Source organism: Oncorhynchus tshawytscha, linkage group LG28 (assembly GCF_018296145.1).
Source record: "Oncorhynchus tshawytscha isolate Ot180627B linkage group LG28, Otsh_v2.0, whole genome shotgun sequence".
NCBI classification, from domain to species: Eukaryota; Metazoa; Chordata; class Actinopteri; order Salmoniformes; family Salmonidae; genus Oncorhynchus; species Oncorhynchus tshawytscha.
The window spans coordinates 21,495,079-21,516,769 of NC_056456.1; the positions used below are offsets into that span (position 1 = coordinate 21,495,079).

General features: G+C 41.1%; 2 protein-coding genes across 4 annotated transcripts in view; one reads left to right on the forward strand and one right to left on the reverse strand.

The window, feature by feature from the left end:
- LOC112226914 (disks large-associated protein 1-like) overlaps positions 1-9,770 on the reverse strand; it is a 129,075-nt gene extending 119,305 nt beyond the window's left edge. For 2 of the 3 annotated variants that reach the window (XM_024391582.2, XM_024391583.2), the window contains exon 1: positions 9,690-9,770. The gene's annotated coding sequence lies outside the window, so the exon portion shown is untranslated. Of the gene's footprint in view, positions 1-4,343; positions 4,493-9,689 lie in introns of those variants that run through there. The other variant, XM_024391581.2, reaches the window with a different exon arrangement.
- A 131-nt stretch (positions 9,771-9,901) lies between these two features.
- LOC112226915 (carbonic anhydrase) lies at positions 9,902-17,168 on the forward strand. Its single transcript, XM_024391584.2, has 7 exons — positions 9,902-10,042; positions 10,349-10,546; positions 11,775-11,893; positions 12,001-12,093; positions 12,216-12,278; positions 12,389-12,544; positions 15,976-17,168. The coding sequence occupies exons 1-7, from the start codon at positions 10,009-10,011 to the stop codon at positions 16,093-16,095; spliced, it is 783 nt and encodes a 260-aa protein (XP_024247352.1). The 5' UTR covers positions 9,902-10,008; the 3' UTR covers positions 16,096-17,168.
- Positions 17,169-21,691: the final 4,523 nt, after the last annotated feature.

Sequence of the window (21,691 nt, forward strand, 5' to 3'; positions counted from 1 at the left end):
AGCTTAAATTCTTGTTAATCTAACTCCACCGTCCAATTTACAGTAGCTATTACAGTAAAAGATTACCATGCTATTGTTTGAGGAGTGCACAATTTTGAACATGAAAATGCATTAATAACCTAATTAGGCACATATGGGAAGTATTGATACAACATTTTGAACAGAAATACGAGCCTTTTGGACCTAGACTTGGTGCTCCGGTACTGCGCGGTAGCAGAGAGAAACGTCTATGACTTGGGTGACTGGAGACTATGAACATTTTTGGGGCCTTCCTCTGACAACGCCTTGTATATAGGTCCTAGATGGCAGGAAGCTTGGCCCCAGTGATGTACTGGGCTGTACGCACTACACTCTGTAGCACCTTACGGTCGGATGCCGAGCAGTTGCCATACCAGGCGGTGATGCAACCAGTCAGGATGCTCTCAATGGAGCAGCTGTAGAACTTTGAGGATCTGGGGACCAATGCCAAATCTTTTCAGTCTCATGAGGGGGAAAAGGCATTGTTGTGCCCTCTTCACAAATGTCTTGCTGTGTTTGGACCATGATAGTTTGTTGGTGATGTGGACACCAAGGACCTTAACTCTCAACCTGCTCCACTATAGCCCCGTCAATATGAATGGGAAAGTGTTTGGCCATCCTTTTTCTGTAGTCCACAATAATCTCCATTGTCTTGCTCACGCTGAGGGAGAGGTTGTTGTCCTGGCAACACAATGCCATGTCTTCAACCTGCCCACTAAAGACTGTCTCATCGTTGTCGGTGATCAGGCCTGCCACCGTTGTGTAGTCAAAACTTAGATGGTGTGTGTCATGCTTGGCCACGCAGTCGTGGGTGAACAGGGAGAACAGGAGGGGACTAAGCATGCACCCTAAGGAGCCCCTGTGTTGAGGATCAGCGTGGCAGATATGTTGTTGCCTACCCTTACCACCTGGGGGTGGCTCGTCAGAAAGTCCAGGATCCAGATGCAGAGGGAGGTGTTTAGTCCAAGGATCCTCAGCTTAGTGAGCATATTCTTGTTTGTTTATAGTCTTATACAGCTCGTTGAATGCAGTCTTAGTGCCAGCATCGGTTTGTGGTGGTAAATAGACGGCTACAAAAAATATAAACTCTTGATAGATCGTGTGATCTACAGCTTATCATGAGGTATTCTACCTCAGGTGAGCAATACCACGAGACTACCTTAAATAGACATTGCGCACCAGCTCTTATTGACAAATAGACACACCCCCACCCCATCGTCTTACCGGATGTAGCTGTTCTGTCCTGCCGATGCAAGGGAAAACCCAGCCAACTACACTGCTCAAAAATATAAAAGGGAACACTTAAAACAACACAATGTAACTCCAAGTCAATCACACTTCTGTGAAATCAAACTGTCCACTTAGGAAGCAACACTGATTGACAAATTTCACATGCTGTTGTGCAAATGGAATAGACAACAGGTGGAAATTATAGGCAATTAGCAAGACACCCCCAATAAAGGAGTGGTTCTTCAGGTGGGACCACAGACCACTTCTCAGTTTCTATGCTTCCTGGCTGATGTTTTGGTCACTTTTGAATGCTGGCGGTGCTTTCACTCTAGTGGTAGCATGAGACTGAGTTTACAACCCACACAAGTGGCTCAGGTAGTGCCGCTCATCCAGGATGGCACGTCAATGAGAGCTGTGGCAAGAAGGTTTGCTGTGTCTGTCAGCGTAGTGTCCAGAGCATGGAGCCGCCACCAGGAGACAGGCCAGTAGATCAGGAGACGTGGAGGAGGCCGTAGGAGGGCAACAACCCAGCAGCAGGACCGCTACCTCCGCCTTTGTGCAAGGAGGAGCAGGAGGAGCACTGCCAGAGCCCTGCAAAATGACCTCCAGCAGGCCACAAATGTGCATGTGTCTGCTCAAACGGTCAGAAACAGCCTCCATGGGGGTGGTATGAGGGCCCGACGTCCACAGGTGGGGGTTGCGCGCCATCCACCAACGCCACGTTGCACCACAGACTGTCCAGGAGTTGGCGGATGCTTTAGTCCAGGTCTAGGAGGAGATCCCTCAGGAGACCATCCGCCACCTCATCAGGAGCATGCCCAGGCGTTGTCGGGAGGTCATACAGGCACGTGGAGGCCACACACACACACTACTGAGCCTCATTTTGACTTGTTTTAAGGACATTACATCAAAGTTGGATCAGCCTGTAGTATGGTTTTCCACTTTAATTTTGAGTGTGACTTCAAATCCAGGCCCTCCATGGGTTGATAAAAATTATCAATGGAAATCATTTGTGTCAGCACATTCAACTATGTAAAGAAAAAGTATTTAATAAGAATATTTCATTCAGATCTAGGATGTGTTTTAGTGTTCCCTTAATTTTTTTGAGCAGTGTATATATTATCCATGTCGTCGTTCAGCTATGACTCTGTGAAACATAAGCTTTTACAGTTTTTAATGTCCCGTTGGTAGGATAGTCTCAAACGGAGCTCATCCAGTTTATTCTACAGTGTTTGCACATTGGTCAATAGAACAGATGGTAGAGGCAGGTTACCCACTCACTGACATTCTCACAAGGTACCCTGATCTTCACCCCCTGTATTTCCTTCATATGAATGACAGGGATTTGGGCCTTGTCTGGGAGCAACATTTTATCCTTTGCGTTCAACTCAAAAGAAAAAATCTTTGTCCAGTTTGAGGTGAGTAATCTGATATCTGGTCAGATTACTCACTGATATCTGGTCTGATATCCAGAAGCTTTTTTCGGTCATAAGAGACGGCAACATCAACATTATTTACAAAATAAGTTACAAACAATGCTAAAAGAACTCACAAAAATAGGACAATTGGTTAAGAGCCCGTAAAACAACAGCCATCCCTTCCGGCAACATTTTAAACCTCCCTTTGCAACTGGATCCTGGACATCCTGATGGTCCACTCCCAGGTGGTGAATGTAGGCAACACATTCACCATGCTGACCCTCAACAATCGGGGCCACTTAGCATGCACCCCTAAGTCCCTTCCTGTACTCCATGTTCAGCCACGACTGCGTGGCAGTGCACAACTCCAACAATATAATTAAGTTTGCAGATGACAACGGTGGTAGGCTGGATCACGGACGACAATGAGACAGCCTACAGGGAGGAGGTCAGAGACCTGGCAGTGTGGTGCCAACCTTTCCCTCAATGTCAGCAAGACAAAGGAGATGATCGTGGACTACAGGAAGAGGGCTGAGCACCCCCATCCACATTGACAGGGCTGTAATGGAGCAGATCCAGAGCTTCAAGTTCCTCGTTGTCCACATCACTAAGGAATTATCATGGTTCACACACACAAACGCAGTCGTGAAGAGAGCACGACAACGCCTCGTCCCCCTTCAGGAGGCTGAAAATATTTGGCATGGGCCCACAGATCCTCAAAAAGTTATACAGCTCTACCCTTGAGAGCATCTTGACTGGCTGCATCACCGCTTGGTATGGCAACTACTTGGCATCCAACAGCAAGACACTACAGAGGGCAGTGTGTACAGCCCAGTACATCACTGGGGCCGAGCTTCCTGCCATCGAGGACCTCTATGTCAGAGGAAGACCCTAAAAAAGTGCCATCTGATATAGGTATTAATATTTAGGAGGGGAAACCCTGGCAATACCTGCTTAGTTACATAGATAAATCTGCAACACTGATGTCTTCTCTCTCGTCTTCTCTCTGCGAGAATGATAACGCCCATCTCTGTCCATGACTTGAAGCAATACTTTAGAGCAAAAGTATACATCTATGAAATACTACAATTTGTCTCCTGATTAGTAGGCTATTTGATATACTAATCGGAAGAAAGTGTGTTTGATCAAAACACTCATGTTCAACTATGCAAATAGCAAAAACTTGTTTCCAAACACTTATTGAACAGTTAAATGACTCACGAGCTATAGACACAGCATGCACTGCATTCCAAGACGAGAAAAATAATAGAATACTGTCAGAAAATGTGCATGCATTCATCGATAGCTTTAACTCAAACAGCGCACAGACTATTCACGACATGTGTAGGAGCAGCAGGCTTGGCTTTTGCGGTCTTCATCGTGCTTCATATGTTGCGCTGCTGTGTGCAACTGATGTGGGCTGCTGTATCCGCGCTAGAATTATGGAATTTCATTGTGCGATAAGTGTTTGTGTGTGTGTGTTACAACCATCATGTTGGTGGTTACAATGTAGCCTATTTTAAAAGAATGCCTTTCGGCCAGCAAACAGTTGTCAAAGAAGGTAGATAGTAGGCTAATGTGGTCCATTCCTCACCATCAGTATATTCATCAAATCAACCACTTGCTATTTGTATGGAGGAAAACATGCAACATATCGGAAAAATATTGAGAGCTTACCTTCAGAGTATTCTCAAGTCAACATTCATGAGTGGAATGATATTCGATAAATCCTAAATGAAACAACCGTTTATGAGAAATAATAGAAGCGACTGGTGGTGGGCAGTATAGGTATCAAACCGCACGAGCCTCTGCTCCATGCACCTGACAGCTCGCTCTGTTGATGCAACGCATAGAGGAGGAAAACCCACACAGCAGAAATCAAGATGCCACTAAGACCCGGCATGGCGGAGGGACTAGGGACAATTCATTGTTTTTGGCTGCTAAGCTGTTGTGATGAAGACAATTGCGTAGGGAATATAGAGTATAATTATGAATTATTTATAAAAATGTTTTCCTTCAGCACATAGACAATTGCCACCAAACATAGCAATGAATTGCTCTATCATATTTTCAACAAAACATATACACCATATATACCCACAAGGATGCTAGCCCATGTTGACTTAATTGCTTCCCACATTTGTGTCAAGTTGGCTGGATGTCCTTTGGGTGGTGGACCATTCGTGATACACACGGCAAACTGTTGAGCATGAAAAACCCAGCAGCGTTGCAGTTCTTGACAATCTGGCGTGCCTGGCACCTATTACCATATCCCGTTCAAAGGCACTTAAATCCGTCGTCTTACCCATTCACCCTCTGAACGGCAAACATAGGCAATCCATCAAGGCTTGAAAATCCTTCTCTAACCTGTCTCCACCCCTTCAGATGTTCCTAATGTTTTGTACACTCAGTGTATTATATTTTGGGGGTATTTTAAAAATGGTTAAAAAAAATTGTCAGAGATATGAATACTTGTGCCGAACAGATTTTTGTAAGCATACATCTAGACCTTGTAACATCCAGTTATTTAGATGGCTTATGTTGATAAGAACTGAGGCATTCATATACTTTAGTTTAACTTTACTCAGAAGTATGCTGGCATTACATAGTTCACATGGCATATCCCTCCCACCCGCTGGCTACTGTAAAACATGGAACTGGAATCCCACACGATGAAAAGACAGACTGGATTATGGCATAACGTTCACTACATTACAGACCTAACAAAGAAAATTGACTGTGGGCTAATAATAGCCTAATATACAGCATTTCCTAGAGTTGTCCAATATAATCCCTAAAAAGCAACAGCAGATTGTTCCCATCCATTGCCAGTAATACTGATCCATGTAAGTTTGTTTTTATCTCAGCATTGTGTAAAGAGAGGGGCAGTGTATTGTGTTTTAGGGGCCCTTAGAAAATAAAATACAACTTTTTAAAATACAACAATTTTCTAATTATTATCTCACACACAGTGTAGCTGTGTTAGTAACTAATGTGGCAATGATTGCATGATTGAAAGCAATGCTTTACATGTTAAAGTGAAATGCTGAGGGATTACTTTCAGGACTACAAAACTCAGTGTCCTCCAGCCCCCTGCCTAAAATTCTGCAGTTTTGATAGTAGTGAACTACTTACCATAACAGTAGCATTCAAACAATCTTTACTGTTTATGTCCAATGTGTGCTATAGCTTTACCAGTTTTATACACTGAGTGTACAAAACATTAAGAACACCTTAATATTGAGCCGCACCCCCATTTGCCTTCAGTACAGCCTCAATTCTTCTGGGAATGGACTCTACAAGGTGTCGAAAGAATTCCACAGGGATGCTGGCCGATGTTGACTCAAATGTTTCCCATAGTCGTGTCAAGTTGGTTGATGTCCTTTGGTTGGTGGACCATACTTGATACACACAGGAAACTGTTGAACGGAAAAAAAACAGCAGGTTTGCAATTCTTGACACACTCAAACCTGTTCACCTGGCACCTACTACCATAACCAGTTCAAAAGCACTCTTTTCTTGTCCATTCACCATCTGAATTGCACACAACTCCATGTCTCAATTGTCTTAAAGCTTAACAATCCTTCTTTAACCTGTCTCCTCTCCTTCATCTACAATGATTGAAGTGGATTTAACAGGTGACATCCATAAGGGATCCTAGCTTTCACCTGGATTCACCTGATCAGTCTGTCATCAAAAGAGCTGTTTTGTACACAGTGTCTCTCACCCATTGACATTTTTTATGAAGAAACATCACATACTGTAACTATACACTCGCACAGCTCAACATGCTGACCTATCAAAGCACTAGACAATAAGAGATTCTCCCACCCTGTGAGGTAATAGGGACTGTGCATGCAGAGAGGAGATGGCAGGTTATTCAGTGGAGATCAAATGGGGACTGGCATCTGCTTTGAAAACAGATTGGGCTTGTTCACAACTGTGGCTCATTAGCTATCATGCTGTCACTATAAACAGAGGGGGACATGACGAAAACCCATGACAGCTGCAATTTAGTCCACCACACAATTCTGCTGATAAATCAAAACTGTGAGAAACGACAACAAATTAGTTAGTGAAGATGATGTAAAAAAGTTAAGTTTGGGACTGAAGAAAGTTAAATTAAATCTTGCTTTTTGGAGAGATTGACATTCATTTTGTATGAACTGAACATTTAGGCTATAGTATACTCTAAATATTTCCTGATCAAAAACAATGACATGGATGTATTTATTTTATAAGTGTATAGAAACATAAAATTTGTGAGGAAAAGCATTCCACTTGGTTGTCTGTAAAGGTCAAACTGTTCTGACTTGTCAGACTGCTGATGCCATTTCCTGTCAGTCAGAGAAATCGGCATAGGAATCAAATATTGTAGAGAAATGAATGAATGGGCCAAATGAGATCACGTCAGAAGATCCTTGCGTTAGTGCCATTTGTTCCCATACTCAGGCTTACTATTCCATCTGAACTGGGGACAAAAACACACATCTGTGCCATGAAAAGAGGCTAAATCACACCCTTTCAGAGCGGAGATTCCCCCGTATTGATTTTGTTCGTAGGATGATGTTTTTTTGGTAAGAAAAAAAAGCTGAATGGATAAAATCACAATAAATGTTTGATTTGCTTCAATTGTAAAAAGGCTCATTTAGTCTAAGTAAGATCTCAAATGGCTGCATTACATTTAAAAAAAAATAAACTCACTATTAAATAATGCCTTGTAGATGTTTTAGGTTTACTCGCTGTACCAGATGCCAATTTATTTCTATTCTACCCTAACAATGTTGTCTACACCATCAATGGGCCTCTGAGTAGTGAGATCTTTGTTGAAAGGTCCCCAATCATCTGTAAATCTAACTTATCTAATTTTAGTACTCTGATTTATACATGACACTACCCCATTCTCTCCCACTATAGACCCAATTAGTCATTGTCATTTTGTCCCTTACTAATAGTTTATAGGTAGAAATGACAAATCAAGCCCTTCTTTCTGTGGGCTTAGTGAGTCCTTTTCACTGAGACTTTGCGAGAGCTTGGGACTATAAGGTTCTATGTGCAAAAAGACGTTTGAGATAACTGGCTTTAAAGTTCCGAACCCTCATTGGTTTGAATGGTCAGCCATTTTTTTTAAAATTGTATTATTTTGACCTTAACATGAACTGAGGTATTTAGAGTACTATAGAGGTAGAGAACATTGAACAGAAGGCTGTCAATAACTCAATAACTGTTTAGACAGAAATGCAATAATGTTCTAAGGTCTCGTAATAGTACTGATCTTCTTTGGGCCACTTACTCAACTGGAGGGCTGACGTGTGTGGTCACGTCAATAGAAGTACAACTAATTACAGAGGAGGGCCTCTTATGTATATGTATCTACACAACTTTTGACTATTTCTGGCATTCTTTGGATGGAAGGTTGGTCATGCATGCCTTTTTGTTTCTTTGTGTACCTAACAAGATGTCTAAATAAGATGAGTCACAGTATGATTTGCCCTGATATGACTTGACAATATATCATACTGATATTGTACAATTAAAAATATCTATAATTGCTGACACAAACTATGCCGCACCCTAACAAAAGTGTGTGCATGTGCATTTTGCAGTGAAAAAAATTGTGGCAAAAAATACATTTAAAAAAGTTAAGGATGCTGAAGCATAATTTAAATTATATAATCTTAAAGCAGACATTTTACTTCCTACTTCCAAGATATTCTGTACTGTGTTAATCATGGATCATCTCAGCCAGCCTTTGCAGGTCAAATGCACAAAGGGATGTGTTGGCATTGAGTATGTGTCAGTGACAAAAACAATATAAAAGACTAGCTACAGTACATGTGAGAAGCAACTGTCAAACATGGGGATCCAATCACGGCTTACATAAAACACAACGCGTTTCTAAATGAAGAACTGGCACAACATGTGTGATTGTGTCATGATAAATATGCTAATTTATATTCACCACAAGAGAATGGAATATTATCAAAATTACAGTGAAATGTTGATTTATTTCTAATCAACGTTTCCGCATGGTCGGTTTAGAATTTCTGATATAGAAAAGTCATGCTTACTGCACAACTGGTTAGATCCCAAACTGTATCGCATATGGCCTATTCATTATTATTAAACTCACCTGCGTCACCTTGTTAAAGTTTGGTAGTAATTCTGTCAAGAAGCAATACCCAGCAATTGCCACATGTTGCAGTCATTGCTAAGAAGAGAGTAGACATATGCGAATGCCAATGTCTGTGATACATCATTGTACCAGTAGATGGAAGCAAATGCACATGACCTTTTATTGGATTTGACATAAAGCAAAATGTCCTTTAATGATTAAAATACACAAATCCCGAAAAAAAGCATTTTAAGGAATATTTTGAATTACCAAAAACTATGCGTCACATTATCAACAAAATGGAACGTGTACTTAATTAGCACTTGTTTCATACCAGTCAACTCATTCCAAATGACATTTGTTTAACCGATGTTATAAAGTGACGAATAAACTGGTAGGCGCATAAAAACAAGTTTTGGCAAATAATTTATGCACATCTGGGAAAATATTGTGCCAAGTCTAATTACCTGTAGGCCTACTACTGGTGACTGACGTCCTATAGTCTTTGTCCCTATAATTAAACACTGGAGTGGAAGAGTCTATTGCGCGTATAATATTAGGTTTTTACGCTGACAGGACGCCGACTTCAAAGGGACATCGGCAGTTCATAGAAAAAATAAAATGCTTTGCAGTTTGATTTGCGTAATTGTTTTCCATCTTGTCGATTCTGCTCTTTTCACATCTCACATACGACAGGCTAAGTATTCTACTACTGGCTGAGACTACGTAGAAGAGCTCAATGTCAGTGAAACTGGCAGGCCTCGCTGACAGAAGAAAGAAACATCTATTTTGGGATAGCACTAGAAAAAACCCTCAGGACACCATGCTGAAGGAACTACACATGAAATGTGTGTAATTTATTAACAGCAAAGCTTTTGGCAAGACTATATTGTCTGGAATGCACTCACTCAACAGGTTCTCCTTCTTTCTCGCCATCTGAGACCAGGTCGACTGATAGAGCGACACGCTCCACAGTGAATGGGACCAAAAGAACGTGGTGTGATCCGGTTCATGTATTGATTCTGCTTGAACACCTGCTTTGATGACGCCAAAAGATAACGAGGCTAAACCCACCCACTTGAGGTACAGGACAACTGATACGAGGGGAAGTCTATATAGCCTAAACCCTGACACCTGTTGTTCAAGGGTATCACAAATTGGATCCTTGCATCGAGGTCTAACCATTTGAAAGTGATTATATTTGCGTAGGAGCAGACGTCAATAATCATGTCTCATGGCTGGGGTTACGGACCATCTGACGGTGAGGCATTCAGTGTCATCTGACGCTGATTCCACTTTTGCAACCTACTAGTTGAAACTAAATTGCAACAGTTGCATGAAAGAGTAGCTCTATGCATTTATTATCTGGGGGAAAAAAAAATGTAAATAAGTGTTAATATTTTCTGGTGTGTTACTGTAAATAAGTCATTAGCCCTACATTGTTAGGTTATTGTCATAAATTCATAAACGTATCTGTGAGAACACAATTGGACTGTTTAGAATAGAGTGAATGATACATTTGTATGTTTTTTCTGTTTTTGTTTTTGTTCTGTTTTTTCTATCATAGGACCTGTCAACTGGTGTAAGGACTTCCCCATTGCTAATGGGCACAGGCAGTCTCCTATTAATATTATTAGTGGCCAAGCATCCTACGATTCTGCCCTGAAGCCCCTCAAACTGAACTATGACCCATCCAACTCCACAGACATTCTGAACAATGGCCATTCCTTTCAAGTTGGCTTTGTGGATGATACTGACAGTTCAAGTAAGCCTTTATCATATCCATATGTAATTATATACATTACATGATTATCTCCGTTTCTCACTTCACAAAATATGACCTTCATTTTCTATACAAGTTACATTCTGATGGGTTCTGAGGCAGGGATTCAGTAAGGTAAGGGGCAACGAGAATGAGGCTTGCTGCAAACTGGTTACATATTAACTCAGTGGCTGTGTGTCAAACAAATATCAAACACTGTGGTGAATTAATTTCTGTATGCACTGTCTTTGTGCATATAGGCTGCTGTACAGTAGATGCTATTGATAGGTGGGTTGAGAGTAGGCAGGTGTTTGAAAAGACGCTAGTTGTCTGGTTGTTGTCTATTGACGTGGTGCCGGGAAGCAAGCACACCTGTCTGCAGACTAGATTGTTCAAAACGAACGTTTCCTACCCTACCTTATCGTTTATTTTATAGTAGTGTATTTTATGATCAAGATAATCTATGAAGTAAGCATATTGCGGTATTGCTTCCCAACGTGTTCCTTTTGAGTTGTTAGGGATATAGTACTTTTGCACATATAACACACTGTGGCTGAGAAAAGGCACTACCAATATAAGTGAACCCCAAATCATGTAGTTCTTATCATATTTGTGCCTCTTCGATGGTCCATCGTTCGGCTTTCCCGGGTAAGAGAGCAGTAGCTCTTCGACTGCATCAGATTCACAACTGTCACTGTCAGTGTCCATGCCAGCTGGGCTAGCAACAAATGTAGAATTACTGATACTAGCGTTGGATGTCCTCATGGAAGCTGAACAACTTGTTGTTGACAGGTGCAGTACCGATGGTAGTAGCAGTACTACCAGTAGAGCTGGTATGTGTGTCTATGGACGCGGACATTACTTTTTAAAAGTCAATTTTCGAGCAAACAGAATGAGCATCAGCTACATTTGTCTACATACGGACCGTTAGTGGAATTCCCGCGACAGAGTAACGTTTAATGTGATCGGATTTTAATTATTTGACTAGGCTACCTGTATATGACATTGTGTTATTTCGCTGAACACTAGATGGTTTCATTTTATTTTGGGCAGTGAAACGAGGCTACTCAGGCGAGGGGATAAATCAATTCAAACGCAACAGCCTGTAACTGTAGTAGATGACTAGGAATCATCTGTCATTTGCCTGCATTTGGACACTTTGGATATTTTGAAGAGCAGCATTAAAAGTGTGTGCGTGTATGTTTGTGTGTCCGTGCGTTCCTGCTCGCAGCACTGACCGGAGGCCCCATCACCGGCACATACAGGCTGAAGCAGTTCCACTTCCACTGGGGAGCCAGTGATTACAGGGGCTCTGAGCACACCGTCAATGGAATCAAGTTCCCATGTGAGGTAGGCAGTTCAAGACCTAGATTTGACAACCGGACAAGCTGTATGGCTTCAGATCAGTATTTTGATTGGCTACCTGAGCTAAACCTGACATCTTTCTGTTTTTAAAGCTCCATCTGGTGCACTGGAACACCAAGTACCTCAGCTTTGGTGAAGCTGCTAGCCATCCCGATGGTCTTGCTGTAGTTGGAGTGTTTCTGAAGGTACAGATCTAATACAATTTAAATGTTTAGAATTAGTTCATATGCTATTTATGCTTCCTTGTGATTTAATTCTAAAAGTAGCCTGATTCCCTTGTTTAACTGTGAATTCTTGTTTCCTATAGCTTGGTGCTGCAAACCCCAGACTACAAAAGGTTCTGGATGCTCTGGAGGCCATCAAATCAAAGGTGAAATCAAAACTGACTACTACTCAAATTTAGCTGTAGTGTGAATTGGATGGGAATGTTGAAGTAAGTCTTTGTTTAAACATGTATAAATCACAATTTGTCTTCTGTAGGGGAAGCAAACTACATTTACCAACTTTGACGCCAAAACTCTGCTGCCTGACTCACTGGACTACTGGACATACAATGGCTCCCTGACCACTCCCCCTCTGCTGGAGAGTGTCACCTGGATTGTCCTGAAGGAATCAATCAGTGTCAGCCTTACCCAGGTACAATAATTTTACACAGCACCTTCATTGTCACTAATCAACTTCATCAGTTCAGCCCCAATTCATTGACCAAGGTGTAGCACACCCTGCCACACAGACAACCATGCCACACAGCCCCCGCAAGGTTAGTTGTACTCTAGTTTTTATAGTCAGAAGTTTAGCCATTCACTTAATGACTTGGCCGCTTTCACTTTAGATTACATTATCGGGGTGGCCCACAGTGCTTATTTAGTAATTCCTGCCAGTATCATTTGAATAGCCCACCACTTCTATGAAAGTAGCCTTCACCCATATTGATATACCAAGCATGCGTAGTAAAGGTATGTTCTTTCCCTATATCATGGGCTAAAAAAGTATTTGTTGCTCCATGCGGTCCTAGAACTTCCGAAGTCTGTCTGTAAATAATTTATAAAGACAATCTGTCTTCCTATGATGAAATAAGAAACACATCTGCAACAGTACATAGCTACACAGCAGACACCTCCCCAAATATTAGACATTAAAGAGTGGACCGTTTCTTTTATACTGTTTTTTTACTATGTGTATTCATACAGTGCCTTCGGAAAGTATTCAGACCCCTTGACTTTTTCCACATTTTGTTACATTACATCCTTTTTCTAAAATGGATTTTAAAAAAAATTCCCCCCTTAAATCTACACAAAACCCCATAATAGCAAAGCAAAAACAGGTCTAGAAATGCTAATTTATTTCAAATAAAACAGTGAAATCACATTTACATAAGTATTCAGACCCTCTACGCAGTACTTTGTTGAAGCACCGTTGGGTATGACGCTACAAGCTTGGCACACCTGTATTTGGGGAGTTTCTCCCCTTCTCTGTAGATCCTCTTAAGCTCTGTCAGGTTGGATGGGGAGTGTCGCTGCACAGCTATTTTCAAGTCTCTCCAGAGATGTTTGATCGGGTTCAAGTCCAGGCTTTGACTGGGCCACTCAAGGACATTCAGAGACTTGTACTGAAGCCACTACTGCATTGTCTTGGCTGTGTGCTTAGGGTCGTTGTCTTGTTGGAAGGTGAACCTTCGCCCCAGTCTGAGATCCTGAGCGCTCTGGAGCAGGTTTTCATCAAGGATCTCTCTGTACTTTGCTCCGTACATCTTTGCTTCTATCCTGACTAGTCTCCCAGTCCCTGCCACTGAAAAACATCCTCACAGCATGATGCTGCCACCACTCTTCACTATAGGGATGGTGCCAGGTTTCCTCCACTTGGCATTCAGACCAGAGTTTAATCTTGGTTTCATCAGACCATAGAATCTTGTTTCTCATGGTCTGAGAGTCTTTAGGTACCTTTTGGCAAACTCCAAGCAGGCTGTCATGTGCCTTTTTACTGAGCAGTGGCTTCCATCTGGCCACTCTACCATTAAGGCCTGGTCGGTGGAGTGCTGCAGAGATGGTTGTCCTTCTGGAAGGTTCTCCTATCTTCAAAGAGGAACTCTAGAGCTCTGGCAGAGTCACCTCCCTGACAAAGGCCCTTCTCCCCCGATTGGCCGGGTGGCCATTTCTAGGACAAGTCTTGGCCACTGTGTCCTTGGGGACCTTTAATGCTGCATATTTTTTTTGGTACCCTTTCCCAGATCTGTGCCTTGACACTTTGCGCTCTACGGACGATTCCTTCAACCTTTTGGCTTGGTTTTTGCTCTGACATGCACTGTTAACTGTGGGACCTTATATAAACAGGTGTTCGCCTTTCCAAATCATGTTCAATTAATTTAATTTAACACAGGTGGACACCAATCCACCTGTAGAAACATCTCATGGAGGATCAATGGAAACAGGATGCACCTGAGCTCAATTTCGAGTCTCATAGCAAAGGGTCTGGATGTTTATGTAAATAAGGTTTTGTTAAAAATAAAAAACAAATTTTCATACATTTCAAAAAACTTGTTTTCGCTTTGTAATTATGGTGTATTGTGTGTAGATTGCTGTGGATTTTTATTTAATCCATTTTACTGTAAAGTAACAAAATGTGGAAATAATCAAGGGGCTTGAATACTTTGCAAAGGCACTGTATACTGTATTCTTGATAGTTAATTCTAATATACCTACTACTGTACATTACATTTTGTTACACTGTTTATTTATACACTGTATTCTTGACATAAGTCATTGTAATGTACAGTGTCTCCTGCTGTACATATCATTCTTAGTATATGTTATTGGTGAATATATGCATAGATTGTATTTGGATTACTGATAGTGTTATTTGGGTTGTTAACTGAATTAATTCTGATTTCTTATTTCTAGTTTTTGATTATTATTTGTGTTATTACATGTTTGTCATTTTTGCTGCACTGTTAGGCGCTAGTAACACAAGCATTTCGTTGCATCCGCTATAACATCTGCTAAACTGTATACGCCACCAATAAACTTTGATTTGATTTATTATTGAAGCTCCATGCTGAGCCTTGGGGATATCAAATCCCGAAGTCCAATTTCACCAGCTGGCATTTAAATTTGGTCCCCAAGGAGACTTGTTTACTGAAAGCTCAAAAAGCTGCAGTCAAAAGCATTGTCTCACAAATGTCATCATGAAGATTGTAGCCCTCCCTAAATCGACACTTTCAGCCATATGCATTGCTGAGGTAAAGTTAAGGTGTAGCGCAAGGCAGCAATAACTTGGATGGAGAGAGTTTTACAGTTCTGACAGAGTACTGATGCAATGTCGTGTTAGAAAAAGCCTTTCGCCTACATACAGTAGGACGGTCTAGGACCCATGCCTAAAGAGTGTGAGACTACAGAATAAAGAAAATTAATGCACTTTTATTTGTTTTTGGTGATTTCACATTTCGCTGTCAATGAGAACAAGTTGAACAGTGTGTCAATTGATACGGTCTACACCTACATTTTGAACTTTTACTAGGAAATGAGACTGTACAGACTCTGCAGCCGGTCATTGTCATGGTATGCATAGTAATATCAATTTAGTGAAGACATTTTCATTCTTATAGGAACCTGGATGTACACTCTTTACTTACTTGCTTATGGCTGTACGTCTGATTACTTTGATTCCAATTGTGGAGTTTGTGCTAATGACAAATTTATATGGCTTTGCAGGTGACTATGAGACCCACATGGTTTAACACGTGAGGTTTACGTGAACTCTCTACCAGAGAGGGGTTCCCAAGCTGCACGCTGGTGTCATTGCGCATACTGTTCTATTCTCCCCTCTGATATTTATCCTCCACTCTTTATCCTCAAAACTTCACTCTACATTGATCAGTTAGACGTCTATAGGAACATTGGTACTTATTTGGTATTGTTTTAGGGATTATATGATCTAAATATAGGAAATCGTTTTTGGAGAGCAGTAGGCCACAGCAACCACTTTAGCATGAGTCAAAGGCCGCAGTGTTGACTTTCTGATTCTAACCATTGTATCTCCCTTTCCATTTCTTGCGCTCTCTCGCTTGACAGATGGGTAAATTCCGCAGCTTGAAGTTCAGTGGGGACGGAGAGGCACATTGCTGCATGCAGGACAACTACAGACCCACTCAGCCTCTCAAGGGACGCAAGGTCCGCCGGTCCTTCAAGTAAACAGCCACGTGTCACACCATCCCCCATCCATCTTCCCCAGGTTATATATATATACCCCGTGTGCCATTTTAGCACATGCATTGGTGTCAGAATTTGCTAATTGTTAACCCCATTGACAAAACCATCAGTAAATACTACAAAACAGAAATGTAAACCTAAACCAATGCAATTTAATAACGAGCCAGTGCAGATGAGATTTATGCGCTGGTATGGATGGATAGCAGCTCCTGTAATCCCTGACGATCAGCCTCAGGATCACCCCAGATTAATGTAATTTAGCTGCCTGCCCCTGCAATAACAGATGAGTCAGTCAGAGATAGAGGCCTTTAATGGTATAATACTACAACAGGGCTTTTTTTCCTTCTTCTCTACTCTCAATAAGCACAAACAGTTGCTATGCAAGAGATGGAATCTTGAATGAATCCTTAAACACTTTCCATTTTTGTATTGTATCCTCACATCATCAATGTATTCTTTGATTTTTGTCGCTTTAGATTACAGGTCCATGCCAAATATAAGAGATGTAATTTAAGTGTTATATTTATATATATATATGTATATTTTTGTACTCATAACTTACCTCTCTACCTACCGTCACCCCAGTGCATTATCGTTGTCTTAAAATCACGAGTGATAAATGTTGTGTAAGGTGTCATTATGTCATCCAAGTCCCATCCACTATAATGAAATCCTGTGTTAATATCAGTAACTGTTTATAAACTCAATGTTTATGGAATGACACATCTGTTGGAAAGCTTTGCACATTTTTGGGGGTATATTGAATTACCACACTACAGAAATGTCAGTTGCCCTTTGGCTGTGTGGGATCAGCCTTACCCAGCTAGGGAAACAGAGACCCCACTGTTGATAATCAGATATCTTCCTTTAAAGTACGGACAGAAGGCTTATTTTACAGTCACGTGCCCTTAACAAGGAAGTATTGACCTGAGTTCTCTACCTCTGTGGTTCAGGACAAGTTAATCAATCACGTTGTGTGGTACAAACAACAGTCACTCCAACTTAAATATGTCTTTGTGATTAACATATGATAATAATAATAATATATGATTCAACTCAGTAGTTTGTGACCTACAGCTATTTCTGTATAGTACTATATTTTGTCTTTGGACACATGGGTTACTGTTTTCTTTTACACATTTCAAGAATCAAGTCATGTGAATACAATCAAAAGATCAGAATAATTTTTGGTATATAGATTGTCAGGACCAATATACACTGCATATACGAAACCTGCTCTTTCCATGACATAGACTGACGAAAGGTGAAAGCTATTATTAATACCTTATTGATGTCACCTGTTAAATCCACTTCAATCAGTGTAGATGAAAGAGAGGAGACATGTTAAAGAAGGATTTTTAAGCTTTGAGACATGGATTGTGTATTTGTGCCATTCAGAGGGTGAATGAGCAAGACAAAATATTGAAGTGCCTTTGAACGGCGTATGGTAGTAGGTGCCAGGCGTCCACCAGCCAACTTGACACAACTGTGGGAAGCATTGAAGTCAACATGGACCAGCATCCCTGTAGAAAGAATGCTTGACACCTTATAGAGTCCACCTCAATGCCCCCAATGAATTGACACTGTTCTGAAGGCAAAAGGGGGAAGGTGTTCTTAATGTTTTGTGCTCTCATTGTAGTTGTCTATTTTGTATTATTTAAAGATCCCCACACTCCTGGGGTCTTGCAACATTAAGGCAGATATATAGATATCTATTTACATATTACATTTTATAACACTTTCAGGACACTACTCCACTATCACATATTTACAATACAACGTCTGTGTGTGTCTCTTCACAGTCCTCGCTGTTCCATCATTAAAAAAAAAAAATCTGATTCTACTGCTTGCATCAGTTACCTGACGTGGAATAGAGTTCCATGTAACAATGGCTCTATGTAGTACTGTGCACCTCCCATAGTCTGTCCTTGACTTGGAGATGGTGAAGAGACTTGCTGGCATGTCTTGTAGGGTATGCATAGGTGTCTGAGCTGCTAGTAGTTTAAACAGACACCTCAGTGCATTCAGCATGTTAACACTTCTTACAAAATCAAGCAGTGATGAAGTCAATCTCTCCTCCACTTTGAGTCATGAGAGTTTACATGCATATTATTAGTGTTAGCTCTCCATGTACATATAAGGGCAAGGCGTGCTGCACTTTTCTGAGCCAATTGTCATTTTCTAGAGGTCTCTCTTTGTGGCACCTGACTACACGGCTGAAAAGTGCGACAAAATTAGGGACAGTAGGAACCTGCCTTGATGATAGTGTCGTTAAGGCAGAGCAGAGCTTTATTTTGGACAGACTTCTCCCATTTTAGCTACTGTTGTATCAACATGTTTTGACCATGACAGTTTACAATCCAGGGTTACTTGCTCAATTTCCACATTATTTATTACAATATTTAGTTGAGGTTTATGGTTTAGCAAATTATTTGTCCCAAATACAATGCTTAGATTTTGAAATATTTAGGACTAATTTATTCCTTGCCACCCATTCTGAAACTAACTGCAGCTCTTTTTTTAAGTTGCAGTGATTTCACTCGCTGTAGTAGCTGATGTGTATAGTGTTGAGTCATCCACATACATAGACACACTGGCTTTACTCAAAGCCAGTCACATGTCATTAGTAAAGATTGAAAAAAGTAAGGGGTCGACCGCTGCCCTGAGGAATTCCTGATTCTACCTGGATTATGTTGGAGAGGCTTCCATTAACCCTTTGCCACGTACGATCACATATTTGTGATCATTGTTGACTGGTTCCTGCAGCATACCATCACAAATATGAGATTGGAACAGTAGTAACAGAACATATGATGGAACAAACTTGTCTAAACAGTATTGTTTTCTGAAAGCATCTAAACAATGCTTTGTACTGCTGGGAAATAAAGGTCTTCACAACTTTATTCATCAATTTCACCTTTTATTGAAAAAGATAAATGCGAACATCATCATCCAAATATCACACAGAACACATCCACAGCCAAACTCATTCCGTAAACCAGTCTAAATAAAAGGTTGCGCTAACAAAAAACAAAACAGTTAGCGACCTAACAGCTAGACTTGTTTACAATGTACCACATCTCTGGTGAGCACAAGAGAGAAATGTAATATGGTTTAGAAAAGAGATGGGTGTCAGCTAAGCTAACAGCAGCTAAATTCTTTATGATGGCAGCCATGTTTGTTTATGTTTGACAAGCGAAAACTCCCAAATCCCAGAATGCCATTCACTATAAGACGCAAATAAACAAAGTCAAAGATGGCTGCGCCCATTGCTTGAAAATATGAACTTAATTTGTCCATTTTTCAGCATATTACAAATCTTCAATGTACTTGTTACAGTGTATACAAGAACTGGAGCACATGACTTGACAAGTTATTTACCATTTTTGACAAAGCAATTATGTTATCCCCTCACAGACCATCACAACAAATACAAGCCTACTGCCTAGCCTAACCGTAGTGTGAAAGCTAGACAGGGATGAAACCATTTTAGGGAGGGTTTGTGGGGGTAGAAATGGAGCAAGGTTTCGTGGAGGGATGTGATGCAGGAAATATTACTATGATGGGGGATTTATTTATAAAATGGGGGGCAAACACAGGAGAAGTTTATACGCTAAATAAAAATAAAACCCCTGGAAAGGGGGGGGGGGTCTGAGCTGGCAACCCCGAGGTACCATAGCTACAATCTGGTGCCATGTTCAAGACAACTACAACTCGGGAAAACATTAGCTCTGAATGGGCAAAATCGTTTTGAACTGTCATCCAACTCGGAATTCCAGCTTGGGAACTCGGGCCTCTTTATAGAGCTCCGACCTTCTGACCTGAAATTCACTGACGTCATAATTTGGCATCGTATTTTTCAGAGTTCCCAGTTGTCTTGAAAGCACCATATGTCAGTCAAGTGAACTATCCCTTGTTATAACATCTTTGGTCTGACAGACACTTACGTGACAACGAGAATGCATTGTATGATGTCAACAAACATGGCACCACACATAGCTGGAAAATAGCTTAGCATTAGCTTATCATAATCAGTACAATCTTCAAAAAAGATTACAATCTATGCAAGAATTGTAATGCATGATTTGACACCAGTACTTGAAAACGTGAATAAAGCAGTAAATGATCGTGGATGTCAGGAAACAGCAGAGGGAGCACCCACCTATCCACATCGACGAGAAAGCAGTGGAGTAGGTGGAAAGTTTTAAGTTCCCCGACATACACATCACGGACAAACTGAAATGGTCCACCAACACAGACAGTGTGGTGAAGAAGGCGCAACAGCACCTCTTCAACCTCAGGAGGCTGAAGAAATGTGTCTTGTCACCTAAAACCCTCACAAACCTTTAGAGATGCACAATTGAGAGCATCCTGTCGGGCTGTATTAACGCCTGGTAAGGCAACTTACTGGTAAGGCACCGCCCACAACCGCAAGGCTCTCCAGAGGGTGGAGCGGTCTGCAAAACTCATCACTTGGGGGCAAACTACCTGCCCTCCAGGACACCTACAGCACCCGATGTCACAGGAAGACCTAAAAGATCATCAAGGACAACAACCAACCACCCGAGCCAATGCCTGTTCACCCCACTACCATCCAGAAGGCCGCTCTGTCATTGCTCATCCATATATTTATATGTATATATTGTTACTCCATCCCTTTACTTATATTTGTGTGTATTAGGTAGTTGTTGTGGAATTGTTAGAATACTTGTTAGAAATTACTGCACTGTCGGAACTAGAAGCACAAGCATTTCACTACACTTGCAATAACATCTGCTAACCATATGTATGTGACCAATAAAATGTGATTTGATTTGAAATACATTATGATCCATACATACGTACAGCATGCTACAGTAGAAACAACATGATATACAGAAAATTTAAAAAAGTTTGTGCAAGTTCTGACTAGAGATGTGCAATGTCTTCAAACTTGATCTAGGGAAATACTGGGGAAGTGCTTGGTCTCTCGTTGAAGAGAAAAGTTTGTCCGGCTCAGTAAAGCCTCAAACATAAATGGTCCGCAACAGTGAAATGAGGAGGGGGATCACACCTCAATTCAAACTGTTGTTCGAAAATACAAGTTGTTAAATTTTTTGTTGTTGAAATGGACAAGTTGAAACATAGTCTATAGATAATTAGCAGACAGAGTTCCTTGGTTTGAGGGCGAGCAGGTTAACTGTCGTGTTCCGTAACAATCACATTTTGGAACAGTGAGTGCATTCTGACATCATACACATAAAAAACTCACGCTGTGGCAACCGTTAGAGACATTTGGAACTCACACGTGAAAAGGTTAAAGAACACCCTCTGTGTTCTGTTAGACAGGTAACTCTTTATCCACAATATTGCAGGGGGTATAAAGCCATAGCACACACGTTTTTCCATCAGCAGACTATGATCGATAATCTCAAAAGCTGCACTGAAGTCTAACTAAACAGCTCCCACAATTTCTCTCAGCCAATCATCAGTAATTTGTGTAAGTGCCATGCTTTTTGAATGTCCTTTCCTATAAGTGTGCTGAAAGTCTGATGTCAATTTGTTTACAGTAAAATAGCATTGCATCTGGTCAAACACA

What these genes read in the sequence shown, in the direction of transcription:
- LOC112226915 (XM_024391584.2), top strand. Translation starts at nt 10,009, where the DNA reads ATGTCTCATGGCTGGGGTTACGGACCATCTGACG. An exon ending in GGGTTACGGACCATCTGACG is followed by an intron (nt 10,043 to 10,348) that starts GTGAGGCATTCA and finishes TTTCTATCATAG; the next exon opens with GACCTGTCAACTGGTGTAAG. An exon ending in TCAGTGTCAGCCTTACCCAG is followed by an intron (nt 12,545 to 15,975) that starts GTACAATAATTT and finishes CTCGCTTGACAG; the next exon opens with ATGGGTAAATTCCGCAGCTT.